At 40.6% G+C, this 14,356-nt stretch overlaps 1 protein-coding gene across 2 annotated transcripts in view; it reads left to right on the top strand.

Moving 5' to 3' along the window:
* Nucleotides 1-14,356, top strand: part of DOCK1 (dedicator of cytokinesis 1) — a 536,657-nt gene that overhangs the window by 164,631 nt on the left and 357,670 nt on the right. For both annotated transcript variants that reach the window (XM_089669568.1, XM_089669578.1), the window contains exons 14-16: nucleotides 6,320-6,444; nucleotides 7,345-7,443; nucleotides 12,774-12,846. In XM_089669568.1, the coding sequence (XP_089525694.1) occupies nucleotides 6,320-6,444; nucleotides 7,345-7,443; nucleotides 12,774-12,846 (297 nt within the window). The remainder of the gene's footprint in view (nucleotides 1-6,319; nucleotides 6,445-7,344; nucleotides 7,444-12,773; nucleotides 12,847-14,356) is intronic.

Genomic DNA, 14,356 nt, shown 5'->3' with positions numbered 1-14,356 from the left:
TTTTAGCCTTTTAAACTTGTTGCCCATGGGAATATATTTTGCAGTGTGTTCACATACACTCTTTTTGAAGAACTCCCATTTCTGTGTTGTGTTCATCAATGCCAATATCCCCTCCCAGTCTAAGACTTGGAGAGCAGCTCTCAGCCTTGGAAAATTAGCTCCTTAAAGTTGAGCATTTTTATTTTTCCTGTATGTGTTTGTTGTTTACAGCTAACAATAAATTAAATCATGTTATGGTCACAGCTACCCAGATGTTCTTTTTATATTACGGTTTTGGTTGTAACATGACAATGTGGAAAATTTCAAGGTGTATGAATAGTTTTTCAAGGTACTGTAAATAAAATAAATCTGCTGGTACTTGTAAGTTTCAGCAAAGAAAAATTCAGCAACTAGTTGAAAGTAACAATTAGGTCGCTTTCAGAGAGCAATCACATCCATTCTCCATGTAGGGCTGTGTTTTACTGGTGGGGGATGCACAGGTGTTGTGTGCAACACTGTGCAGGCTGTCCCAAAGATTTCTATTTGGACACAGTGGCTGCACAGACACATCCGCTGATCCCAATGTGACATCCATGCGGGTTCACGGCTCCAAACACACTTGGTGTGCATTCCCTGCCAGTAAAATACGGACCTGCATGGGGCACGGATGTGATCACCCTGTGTGAACGAGGCCTTACCAGCTGCTGACTGCTTCTATCATACTAATGTCTTTCTGATAGAAAACAAAAAAATTTTCATTTCTGAAGGACACTTACAGAATAGTTACAATCAGAAAAGGAACCCAACAGAAAACAAATCACTTCTACTTGCTATACAGTTGTGACCAAAATTATTCAACCCCCACTGAAATTGAGTGTTTTGGCCAGTTTGACATTGCTTTTGATCATTCAGTCATCTTGCTTACATTTACATTAAAGAGGCACTTGTAGGTCAGACAAATATAACATAACAGTTATAATGAAATAACCACAAATGTCTTTTCTGTGCTCACAGCATTATCAGTTTTATTCAACCCCCAAGTGACATTCAATCTTAGTACTTAGTACAGCATCCTTTTACAGTTATAACAGCTTTTAAACGTGAAGCATAGCTTGACACAAGTGTCTTGCAGCGATCTACGGGTATCTTCGCCCATTCTTCATGGGCAAAGGCCTCCAGTTCAGTCACATTCTTAGGCTTGCGCACTGCAACTGCTTTCTTTAAGTCCCACCAGAGGTTCTCAATCGGATTTAAGTCTGGTGACTGCGATGGCCACTCCAAAATGTTCCAGCCTTTCCTCTGCAACCATGCTCTAGTGGACTTGGAGGTATGCTTGGGATCATTGTCCTGTTGAAAGGTCCAACGTCTCCCAAGCCTCAGGTGTGTGACGGACTGCATCACGTTTCCATCCAATATCTCCTGGTACTGAAGAGAATTCATGGTACCTTGCACACGCTGAAGCTTCCCTGTACCTGCAGAAGCAAAACAGCCCCAAAGCATGATTGACCCTCCACCATGCTTCACAGTAGGCAAGGTGTTCTTTTCATCATAGGCCTTGTTCTTCCTCCTCCAAACATAGCGTTGATCCATGGGCCCAAACAGTTCTAATTTTGTTTCATCAGTCCACAGAACACTATCCCACAACTTTTGTGGTTTGTCCACATGGCTTTTGGCATACTGCAGTCGACTCTTCTTATTCTTTGGAGACAGCAAGGGGGTACGCCTGGGAGTTCTGGCACGGAGGCCTTCATTACGCAGTGTGCGTCTTATTGTCTGGGCTGAAACTTCTGTACCCACATCTGACAAATCTTTTCTCAGTTCCTCAGCAGTCACACGGGGACTTCTCTCCACTCTACGCTTCAGGTAGCGCACAGCAGTCGAAGTCAGCATCTTCTTTCTGCCACGACCAGGTAGCGTTTCAACAGTGCCCTTTGCCTTGAATTTGCGAATGATGCTTCCTAAGGTGTCTCTTGGTATGTTTAACATCTTTGCAATCTTCTTATAGCCATTGCCCTTCCTGTGAAGAGAAATCACCTCTTCTCTTGTCTTCCTGGACCATTCTCTTGCCTTCACCATGTTTGTAACCACACCAGTAAATGTCTAGAAGGAGCTGAGTATCACAGTCATTTTAAAGCTGCCTAATTGGTGCTTATTATGCTTGATTGCTGCTCGGTGACATCCACAGGTGTTTTCAATACCTGATGGAAAGCACCTGTATGAACCTCTGTTCTTCAGAGTGGTAGTCTTTAAGGGGTTGAATAATTGTGGCAATGAAGAAACCACATAAGAACCATTTACTACTGTATTACATAAACAATTGATGTCATTTTAGTTGCATTTGGGTAGTTACAACGTCCTTGTAGGATTTGATTCTGAATACAATTCCAAATGTACACTATAGTCCCTAAACCCCTTTACAGCATTGGGGGTTGAATAATTTTGGTCACAACTGTAGCTAAACAAAGTCTAACCTATTATTGGAGCAGAAGTGGAAACACATTTTGAGGAATTGCTATTGGCATCTTCAATCCTTTTTTTTTTTTTTTTTTCCTAACATATTTAGTGGAGTTTAATATTTACATTTCAAAAAGCTTCTGCTTCAATCCACATTATAATATCAGACTTAATAGTATGTGGTTTTGGACATTGTGGTGCTAGTTTTTGAGTCTGAATACAAAAGGGTTGGAGGTTCATACTGGGTGTAGTACTGGAATGCTTGATTATTCTTTGGTTTTGAATGCTGTTATTAGACCCATGTGTGGTGATATTAGTAAGGAGCAAGCTGAGGTCAGTGACCAAGATAACTAGAATGGGATACTGTACGCTTTGGAATAGGAACAGTGTGTTGGAGACTGCGAATAATCTCTTTCTTGAGTGAGGTGTTTAGAGCGGTAGGTGGCTAAAATGTATGTATGCTGTTTTTTAGTCATTGCTGTGCAGAGCTTTTACTGGAATGCATTACTGCAATCTGAGATACTTATATGCCTCAGAGTTTGTTACAGAACTGCTGCCTTTTTATTTTCCTCTTTGTTGGTCTGTTAAATATATAATTTAAAGTGTTTTGTTATATCTGTTCAATAAGTGCAAAAAAACTATTGATCCTGGCAGAACTTTATCATGCTTTCTAATTACTATTCTCTGGTTATGCTGCACTTACAGTAAAGGAAATAAGTATTTGATCCCCTACTGATTTTGAATGTTTGCCCACTCAGAAAGAAATGATCAGTCTAAAAGTTGAATTGTAGGTGTATTGTAACACTGAGAGACAAAATAGCAACAAACAATTCAAAAGAAATGCATGTCTAACAAATTATGCACTGATTTGCATTTTCATGAGGGAAATAAATATTTGATCCCCTATCATTCAGCAGGATTTCTGGCTACCAGGTGTCTTTCATACAGGTAACAAGCTTAGATTAGAAGCAGTCTCTCAAAGGGAGCGCTGCTTATCTCATTTTGTTACCTGTATAAAAGACACCTGTCCACAGGAGCAATCAAACAATCAGATTCCAAACTCTCCACCATGGCAAAGATCAAAGAGCTGTCCAAAGATGTCAGGGACATGATTGTAGACCTACACAAGACTGGATTGGGCTACCAAACTATCGCCAAGCAGACAGGATCTGCCAAGAGGAGTGGGCCAAAATCCCTCCTAAGATGTGTGCAGCCCTGGTGGCCAACTACAGGAAACGTCTGACCTCAGTGATTGCCAACAAGGGATTTTCCACCAATTACTAAGTCGTGTTTTGTGGAGGGGATCAAATACTTATTTCCCTCATGAACATGCAAATCAGTGCATAATTAGTTAGACATACATTTCTTTTGAATCTTTTGTTGCTATTCTGTCTCTCAGTGTTACAATACACCTACCATTCGATTTTTAGACTGATCATTTCTTTGTGAGTGGGCAAACATTCAAAATCATCAGGGGATCAAATACTTATTTCCTTCACTGTAGAGGAGAAGCATAGCTAAAGCTTTTTTGGCTGTACTTCTCCTTTGGATCACAAGAGTGCAGTTCGATCTTCACTCCTGTGACCCAGTTTCAGCTGACAGCGGACTAAAGTTCGCTGTCTGCTAACATGACTCAACTGGTCCATACCCAGGAAAGATCTCACCTTTGCAGTTGGGATCCACCCAGATTCCTAGACTTGCAGCTGGCTCAGCCTCTTAAAGAGCCACTGAGAAACTGAGCCAGCCACTCACAGCCTGGTGCTACTGCCCGCTGGAAACGCAGAGAACCAGTGACTGACAGTCCTCAACTCTCTGCTCACTGAACATTAGGAACTGAGCGATCAGCTGTTTTTGATTGCTCATTTCTCAGTCTTAGAAGTGGCAAAGAACAGATGTGGCATTGTACTGATGCTGCATGCACCTTTGGTGAGTGTGTAATTTTTAAAAACCCATACTTCTCTTTTTTTTTTAAATCATAAACAGTGTTATCAGCCCAACCCTGTTAACATATGTGGCCTACAGAACACGTCTCCCCTTAACTTCAGTTATGGAGAAGATGGGTAAAGGGGGTGTTCTAACATCCTATTCTAGGGAGACAGAGCTTTTCTTCCATAGATACAGTGATGTGAGTGAGCATGGTAACCCTAGCACAGGAAGTGTTACTGGTAGGATCATCTGGTGAAAAGAAAGAAAGAAACTTGAAAAATGCAGCTACCCTTTTAAGCACTGGTATCTTACACTATTTTTGTTCTTGGGTTTAGATATACTTTTAATGCTAGCCTAGGCACCATGTTTTTGAGACTAGTCCAGGCCTGTCATAAAAACTCAGTATTGGTCATGGTGCATTTCACTATGCCAAAAGCAATGCATAATTATAGCTTTCTTAAAAAATGTTTGTATAGAGTTGACTTTTCATTTTCAGATTAATCTTAAATGTGGAGGTGGAAGCCTATCTGTAGATATTTGTAAAAATCATTGTTTCTGCATCCTTTGTTCCCTTAAGCAGGTAGAAACCCAATAATTAAAATCTTTAACTTGTTCAGGTAATTTCATAAGCTACTTTCCATCTTTTTAAAAGTTATTTCAAAAGGTATTTTCCATAACTGTTTAGGCACCTTCGTGTTACAGGGTGACAACATTCTATCTCTTGTTTTCTAAATGCACTCCTGCATTATCACCATAGCACATACATGCATTTTCATTGGAGAGAATATCCGCCATTGCTCACAGTGCAGAAAGCCCTCCCTAATAAGTAAAGTACAGTAACTGACGGACTGCATATAGACACAAGGTGGCTGCAAAGAGGCAACGGAAGATCAGCACCCCTTAGATAAAATGGAGAAACAAAAGTTTTACTTTCTAAAAGAAAACAACACAGCAATTATGTAATACACCGTGGGAGTTCAACCTTTTGACTTTTGTTTGCCACACTGGAAGAGGAGGAATTGTCTTAGCCCACATATAAAATACACTGAATAGGGATAGCTGATGAGCAGAAAACGTCAGGAAGATCACTGATATATATATATATAATGTACATCACTATTTTGTCACTACAACACATTTCTTGATATGCCTCGTATGTGTTGGCATTTTTTTTTTTTGCATATAATGCATTCTAAAATTGTAGTTTTTTAAAACTGACACAAATTCCCTACAATTTAAGCAGAATGCCTTAGCATTTGCCTGGAGAAAGAAATGGTAATCTGCCCAATTTTCTTTGAACAATCTTCCTTCATCCCATCTTTTTTTGGGTTTTGTTTCTTTGAGATAAGGAAGGCATGCTAAAACAAAAAAAAAAAAATAGATAAGGGGGTTTGATTTCAACTATATATGGGCTGTGGGGGGTGGGGGGGAGCTTGTGTGTGGCAGGGGGAGGTGACGCAACTGAAATTTGGAGGGGGGGGGCATAGCCCACCCCACCACCCCCTTAGATACAGCCATGTGGCATTTACTTGCCTGTAAACTAGCTGGGAGCCCCTGCATTTACTTCTGCTGTTGCTGTTACAAAAACTGCTGCCCTGGCATCCCTCCAGCCATGCCTGTCTTTTTTAAAAACTAATTGCCATCCACTTGGGGTTTACATGCATTTTAAGCCATGTATTCAGTTGTGCAATGAGATTTTTATTACAACTGTGAATAAACGCATAAGGCTCATTTTATGATGTATGCCAGGTAAATGTGTTTTGTTTTTTTTTTTTTTTTAATGATTATACATTTGGATGTGTATTGGGCAAAACTTGTAAACCAGAGTAAAAGTCTGCAAAGTAGAGGATATTCTTATTTCATACATCATAGGCATTTGTACGGAATTTGTACAGCTTTATAGCCATGTTTATTTGCAGACAGGTACATTACTAACTTGCAATTTTGTCATATTTTGCAGGTGATGTACGCAATGATATATATGTCACACTGCTCCAGGGCGACTTTGACAGAGGCAACAAAACCACGGCCAAAAACGTGGAAGTCACAGTATCTGTGTTTGATGAAGATGGGAAAAGGTTGGAGGTAATGTATTTTATCTCAATTGCCTACATGTCTGGCATAACCTTATTTGTTAATTACAGGTATTTGTATCAACATCCCATGCATGTGCAGACATACTGCGAGTCTCTACAAGGTCTATGGGGTCAGAGACCTGTGATGTGTCTGTAAATGAACTCCCTAAAGCACACTCCACATGTGCAGTAATGCCATATGCAGGGGCGGACTGACAACTCATGGGGCCCCCGGGCAATAGGGGATTATGGGGCCCCTGTGTCCTTGCCCAAACTCAAAAAAGCCTATGAAAAAGGTACCAGGGGCATCTCATGGGGCCCCCTACTGACCCCGGCCCTCGTGCAGTGCCCGAGTTTCCAAATGGTCAGTCCGTCCCTGGCCATATGTCTCCGCCAGGTCCAATAGACTGGCAGAGACCTGCTGTTTTCTGTACATGCACAGGGGCACTTCATGCTTGCACAGATGTGCCTTGGTTTAAGGTCTGTTTTAATATTACATAAAAAAGGAAAGCTAAGTAGGATTTTAAGCAAGTAAAATGGTAAGCAGTAACTTTTATGAACATTTTTTGTTGTGCTCTGTGAATTGGAACGTGTAAAAATATAAAGTGGGTGTTCTACTAATTCTGCTGCAAAAGTGGAAACATGCTTTAATTAATTTTACATTAATCTTATTACAGTGCAAACATTTTTTTAAATTATTTGTAGTGTAAAAATCTGAGTTTTCTATACTTTTGATATTGTTTGAGAACACAATATCAGACTGATTTCCTCTTTAAGCAGAAAAGTCTTTATGCTTTATTGCCATTAATAGCTTTAGTATGTCAGCTTTTAGTGCTTTGTTATAAAGCTGTTCGTTTAGAGAACCTCAGAACACACTGAATGTATTTGTTTTGTCCTCCTCTCTTTCAAGAATGTGATTTACCCGGGGGCAGGAGATGAAGCGATTTCAGAATACAAATCTGTGATATACTATCAAGTGAAGCAGCCCCGCTGGTTTGAAACTGTTAAGGTAATGAAAAGAATGTGGGATGCTTGTCACCAGATTATTGTTTAATTGCAAATACAAATCTAACATATTATCCAAAATAATGATACCACACAAATTAGGTTTAACAATAACAAATCTGCTGTTTCTTTTAACTGGTACTCCATTATTAAATTATTACAATCTTAAATACATTTTTTCTGAATTTAAGTTGGGCCTTTTCTTTTATCTTAGTTTTTTTTAACGCAGCAGCCAGTTAGAATTCCCCCTAAATATTTTAACATTAAAGCTGTACTGCAGTCAGGTATAAGACACAACTTGATGCACCTCTGCAATCATTAAAGTAATGTAAGCCCTCACCTTGTAAAACAGCCAATTCTTTAAAAATTTCTTTTTTTTTTTTTCTTTTTGTTCTCTGTTCTCAACTGCATTAGGATCTTGGAGAGATGGGGGTGGCAGAAGCACACTGATCTTCCCAGTGAATGGCTTGGTGGGGGGGTGGAAGGGGGGTTCTAAGCACAGAAAACTGAATTTGTTGTGCTCTCCTACCTAGTGTGATTATTTTGTATGAGGAAAGCAGAGGGACTGACAAGAACATACGTATTTCACACAAAGGAAGCAATACAAAGAGAACAAGATAAGTTTCCATAAAAGTACATGGTACAGCAGGCACATATCAGCAATATGAAATTTTGGTTTGACATACTGTATTCTTTAATATATCCTTGAAATATTTTTTAAATGTAAGCATTGCAAGTACCTTGATTTGACTTATCAGCTTCTTCTAGCCCTTGTACAGCTAAGCTAAGAGAGGGAAAAGCAGCACAAGGTGTTAACCACTTGCCGTCCTTAGGATTTACCCCCCTTCCTGACCATGCCTTTTTTTGCTATTCGGCGCTGCACTATTTCAACTGGTAATTGCACGGTCATGCAATGCTGTACCCAAACGAAATTTGCGTCCTTTTTTCACACAAATAGAGCTTTCTTTCGGTGGTATTTGATCACCTGTGCGCTTTTTATTTTTCGCGCTATAATCAAACAAAATTTTTGAACGATATAACAATATTTTTTTATATAGTAAACTCAAAGTTAGTCATAAATTTATGCCAAAATGTATTCTGCTACAGGTCTTTGGTAAAAAAAAAAATCCCAATAAGTGTACATTGATTGCTTTGTGTGAAAGTTATAGCATTTACAAACTATGGTATAGATACTGAAATTTACGTAATTTTTTGCAACACAGCGCTGCACTAGTTTAACTGACAATAGCGAGGTCATACAATGCTGTACATAAATGAAATTTATGTCCTTTTTTCACACAAATAGAGCTTTCTTTTGGTGGTATTTGATCACCTGTGCACTTTTTATTTTTCACGCTATCAATGAAAAAAGACCAAAAATCTTGAAAAAACCCTAAATGTTTTACTTTTGGCTATAAAAAATATATGGTAAACTCAAAGTTGTGAAAAATATTGTTTTGGGTTTTTTTTAAAAATTTTTTAATTTCTGTCATTAAAAAAAAAATCCCAAAAATTCTAATTTTATCATAAATTTAGGCCAAAATGTGCTTTGCTACATGTTTTTGGTAAAAAAAAATCCCAGTATGTGTATATTGAGTGATTTGTGTGAAAGTTATAGAGTCTACAAACTATAGTATAGATAATTGAATTTACACAGTGTTTACTTTCTGAGAGCCTATCACATTTCTGGAGGTGCTAAAATACCAGGACAGTGCAAACACCCCCAAAATGACCCCTTTTCAGAAACTAGACACCCTAAGCTATCAGCTGAGAGGCTGTGCGATACCTCACAAGCATGGTGCAACTGCGGTTTACATAGTGGCACGGAGTCTACGCTCGCGGGAGAGGCGAGGGTGCTTTTAGATATCTCCTCTGCCCTTACATTATCTAATCTCACCAAGATCTGTGTGATCAGATGCTTTCCCAATTTACAAATTGTGCCGTTTATATCCTGCAAAACTGAAGTGATGAATTGCTTGTAGCTTCCGATTCCTTAGACTATAGAGATAATTGGCACCATTCCGGTATCCAATCAGCTCTATGGTCAGCTGGCAGAAAAACCGGCTGCATTCTCAGGTTCCCCTGATGACATGTGACTGTCCGAGAAGGCCATGGAAGGCAGTGGGGGAGGAGGGCATCTTCTCCCGCTGCTTGTAAAAGCAATTTTGCTGCCAATTAGCCACTAGGATTGCAGCTGCAGGCATCATCCTGGCATAACCACTCAAAGTCCAGTGATGTACCAGTACGTCGCTGGTCCTTTTGTTGGGGGTGTATATGCTATGTTCTTCTTCTTTCTTTTTTTTTTTTTTTTTTTCTTTTTTTATGCAGCCTGTGGGCTCAATGAAAATGAGAAGAGATCTGTCAGAAAAAGTGTTTGGTATGCCCACCATTAGAATATACCGCCCTGCATCCACCCACTTCTAATGGTGGGCACACATGAAATGTACCAAAAAATATTATAATATATATGCTGAAGCATAGGGGCCATCCACCCACTGGCCACCCCAGGCTCCCATGCTTTGGCATACATGCACCTTTTTTAACTGCGGATGAAAAATCTCATCCAACAGCACTGCAAATGCGGTAGCCAGTTTCCTGACTACCTAAAATTTCTCAAGACTCTGTGTAAGTATGTGCCCTGAATTGTGCCATGCTGTACCCTATACTAATACTCCACTAGTGTGTGGCAGCAACAGAAGCAGTCCTTGATGCAGAGACCAGGGTGGCCAGAACAGGAGGGACAAAAAAAGCGGGTGTTACGCCTAATTCCATGTCTACTACAGAAATTATATCTTTTTTGGTGTGTCCTTTGCGTTGGGGTATCAGGAATGGCATCGGAAAATGCCTCTCATGCTGCCAGCTAACTGCATCTGGGTTTGAGGTTTGGGCCACAGCACCTTCTGGATACAAAAGGGCCATGATGATCTCTTCATGGAATGTTAGGAAGAATCCACTTTTTCCAGTTGCTTTGTAAAGCGCAAAAGCATTATATACACCCTGTTCCAAATTATTATGCATATGATATTTTTCTCATTTACCTAAATAATTGATGTAAATAACAGTCAGCATAATTCTCATGTTATCAACTATTAAGAGTACAATTCAAATTTTATTGAACAAACCTCCTAATGATAACAGTATTTTTTTTTTTAAACATAAAACACTTACAATGCACTGTTCCAAGATATTCCACACAGTAAGTTTCAAAACACTTTATAGGTTGTAAAGAACTGAAAATTGTCATTTGTTGTGTTTGCAGCATATTTACTGAAATCAAAAGCTATTTCAATCAAACTTTTAACAACATTTTAACTTTTTAAACATTTTAACAGGTCACGTTACATTTTAACATAGGACCCCTTATTTGATAGCAGCTTCACAAGTCTTGCATCCATTGAACTTGTGAGTTTTTGGATAGTTTCTGCTTGAATTTGTTTGCAAGATGTCAGAATAGCCTCCCAGAGCTGCTGTTTGGATGTAAACTGCCTCCCACCCTCAGATCTTTTACTTGAGGATGCTCCAAAGGTTCTCAATAGGATTGAGGTCAGGGGAGGATAAAGGCCACACCATGACTTTCTCTCCTTTTATCCCTATAACAGCCATTGATGCAGAGGTATTCTTTGCAGCATGAGATGGTGCATTGTCATGCATGAAGATGATTTTATTATGGAAAGCATAGTTCTTCCTTCTGTACCAGGAAAGAAAGTGGTCAGTCATAAACTCCACATACTTTGCAGAGGTCATCTTTACACCCTGGGGACCCTAAAGGGGCCGATCAGCTCTGTTCCCATGATTCCGGCCTAAAACATGACTCCATCACCGCCTTGCTGACGTCGCAGCCTTGTTGGAACAGGGTGGCCGTCCACCAACCATCCACTACTCTATCCATCTGGACCATACAGGGTTGCACGGCACTCATCAGTGAACAGGACTGTTTGAAAATTAGTCTTCATGTATTTTTCTGCCCAATGCAGCCGTTTCTGCTTGTGAGCATTGGTTATTGGTAGCCGAATAGAAGGTTTATGCACAGTTGCAAGACTCTGGAGGACTCTACACCTTGATGTCCGTGGGACTCCAGAGGCACCAGCAGCTTCAAATATCTGTTTGCGGCTATGTAATGGTATTTTAGCAGCTGCTCTCTTGATCCGATGCATGGATCTGGCAGAAATCTTCCTCAATGTGCCTTTATTTGCACGAACCCGTCTGTGCTCTGAATCAGCCGCAGACCTCTTAATAGTGCGATGATAACACGTTTCGAAGGGTGCTCCCTTCTTCATCAGAGCTGGGTTGAGCAGATAGTGGCTGAATGTCTCCTTGCTATGGGAACTCTGCCATACTGAAGTTTCTATCTGCTCATCCAGCTCTGATGAAGAAGGGAGCACCCTTCGAAATGCGTTTTTATCCCCCCCCCCCCTTTGAATTTACCTGTAACCCTGTGTGGATATGGTTTACTTATGCCTATTTTACCGTCACCTTTGTGAGTACATTTCCTAAATTAAATAAAATTAGTTACTGTTTATTGAGGTAATGCGCAAGGTTTGTGCGCTCTTTCTTTCATCCTCTTCTACAGTTTTATCAAGCTTCCCCAGCTTCATGATAGAGCTGCACAACCTCTGATCACCAGTGGATGAACACGCTGTTTAGTTACTAATGCCCATTTGATCTGAGTCTTTGAACGCAGGAGATAATGGGTCTTTGGTGACTTAAAGGATAAGTTCACGTTTTTAGGGTGGAACATGTAACATGTTCCCAACGCTGCCGCCCGATTCCCCCCCCCCCCCCCCCCCCCCCCATGACAGAAGTATCGGGAGAAGCTCCCTTTATAGGCTGTCTGTTTTTAAAAACAGGGCGGACATGCGGGGGTCCACCCACATGGCCACGTCATTCATTCACAGGGTGAACTCCAAGTCCCAACAGCCTTAGCGGCTATCGACTTATAGTTTTCATTGAACTACCACAGTACTGTGGAGCACCGTGGTAGTTCATTGAATCTTCCTGTCAGTATATCTGCTTGCTCGTACATCCCGTAGGGGCAAGCAGGTATACTGACAGGTCTGCAGGAGATCTGCATGGCACCTGCAATCTGCTAATTGCTGGTGCAATGCTTTACAGGCTCCTGCAACCAAAAATAATAAATGCACATTTTTCACCTGTGCATTTATTATTTTTGGTCAAAAGGTGAACTTATCCTTTAAAGCATATGGTGTATTGTGCATAGCAATATGAGTATTTTATATCTGATGGCAAGATTGGCACAATGGACAATTAAGGGTGGCATGTGCTTGGTCATTGCTAGAAATTTATCTAGTTAAATGTGATATTTTTTTCTTCCAGGTTGCGATCCCAATTGAAGATGTGAATCGGAGCCATTTAAGGTTCACGTTTCGCCACAGATCATCCCAAGAGTGTAAGTATAATTTATGTGCCTGTTCATCAACATTTTAGGGATATTTTAAGGGTGTTTAAATGGTGGTGTTCATGGGCCTTTTAAAATATTCAGGCCAAGCAAGCTTTTTATCAGTGTTTCCAGTGTTTTACTAATGTGTGGAAGTTTCTTGAAATGCATCCAGAATTTTACTAAGAATCCCCCTAAGCACAACACCCTAGCGTGATCAGGTGTAGCTGAAAACAATACAAGTGCATAATGCCAATTGCGGGTGGTTATAGGTGCGAGAATTGTAGCTCTTCCCGCACCTGCATCCACTTGCAGAAAAAACAAGCTGCTTTTTAAAAATGCATGGGACTGCCATTCAGTCTTAATGGAACCCCATGCATCTTAAAATGCAGCGTGTTTATGGGATCCGCAGGGAAATAACATGATGCTTTCCCACCCGCTTCATTTTCAAAATGCCAAGAACCTTTTTCCTGCATGAAATGCAGGCACATCAGCCCATTGAGATGAATGGGCTACCGTGCCCGTGCAAATGCACCAAGAAGCAATAGTGTAAATCTAGTCTAAACAGACCCTGAGGCCTGATTCACACGATTGTTTTGCATGGGCACGGCAGCCCATTCATTTGATTGGGCTGCCGTGCTCCTGAAAATGTAGGGAAAATGTTGCTGCATAATTTTTGAAATTACAGCCCATATAGGACCCGTAAGTGCAGTGCGATTTCCAGTGCTGCCGCAATTTCCATCCAGTGCATTTTTCTGTGCAGGTGGTTGCAGCTGCTTGAACAGGTGTGGCCCCGCAACGGCAATCACCCTGACAGCAGTGAACCTAGCCTAAGGTCTGATTGCGGATGCGGGAAGCACACCTGCAAGGTGGATGGATGTATCCTCCCTGCTGTGCTATTGTATTCTGACAGCTGAGACTCCTACACTGTCAAAATACACCGATTAGAGCTGCAGCCACTGATCGAATAAAACTTTTCCAACAATTCCATTTAAGAAAATTTGATCATTAGATTGACTTCTGTTGAGTGGGAACTGCCATAGATAAGTCAAAATTTATCCCATCCCTGCTGAACCAGCCAAATTTCACTCCATCTATAGCCAGCTTAAGTATTTAGTAACCTCTACCACTTGACCAGATTTTTCATTGTGCCTGCCATTGTTACACTACATCGTGGCACGTGTTCTGTTATTTGCTTTCAGTCTATTTTGTGTCACCTCCATAATCAAGGAGAGTACTTCTCAGTAGCACCATAATGGCATTTGGTAGACCTCTGTAGCATCAAGGTAAACCGATTTGGCTGCAATTGCAGTGAACTACCCTGAGAGGGAATGGTCTTTCTCTTGTGATTTCTGAAAGCCCATGCAGGAATCAGGACACCCACTTTCATAACCATCTCTCTGTTGCTTTGAAAATATCAATAAAATACAAACTGCCTATTGGTTCAGAAACCCGCTTTTGGGTCAAGTAGCAAACACTTTTCTAGCCATAAGCACATGTCGGGTTCTTGTATGTTTAAATC

This window comes from Staurois parvus, unplaced genomic scaffold (genome assembly GCF_062004578.1).
Source record: "Staurois parvus isolate SC_StPar_1 unplaced genomic scaffold, SC_StPar_1.0 ptg000009l, whole genome shotgun sequence".
Classification (NCBI taxonomy): Eukaryota; Metazoa; Chordata; class Amphibia; order Anura; family Ranidae; genus Staurois; species Staurois parvus.
Note: the sequence above shows the minus strand (reverse complement) of the source record. Positions and strands in the feature narration are given on the sequence as shown.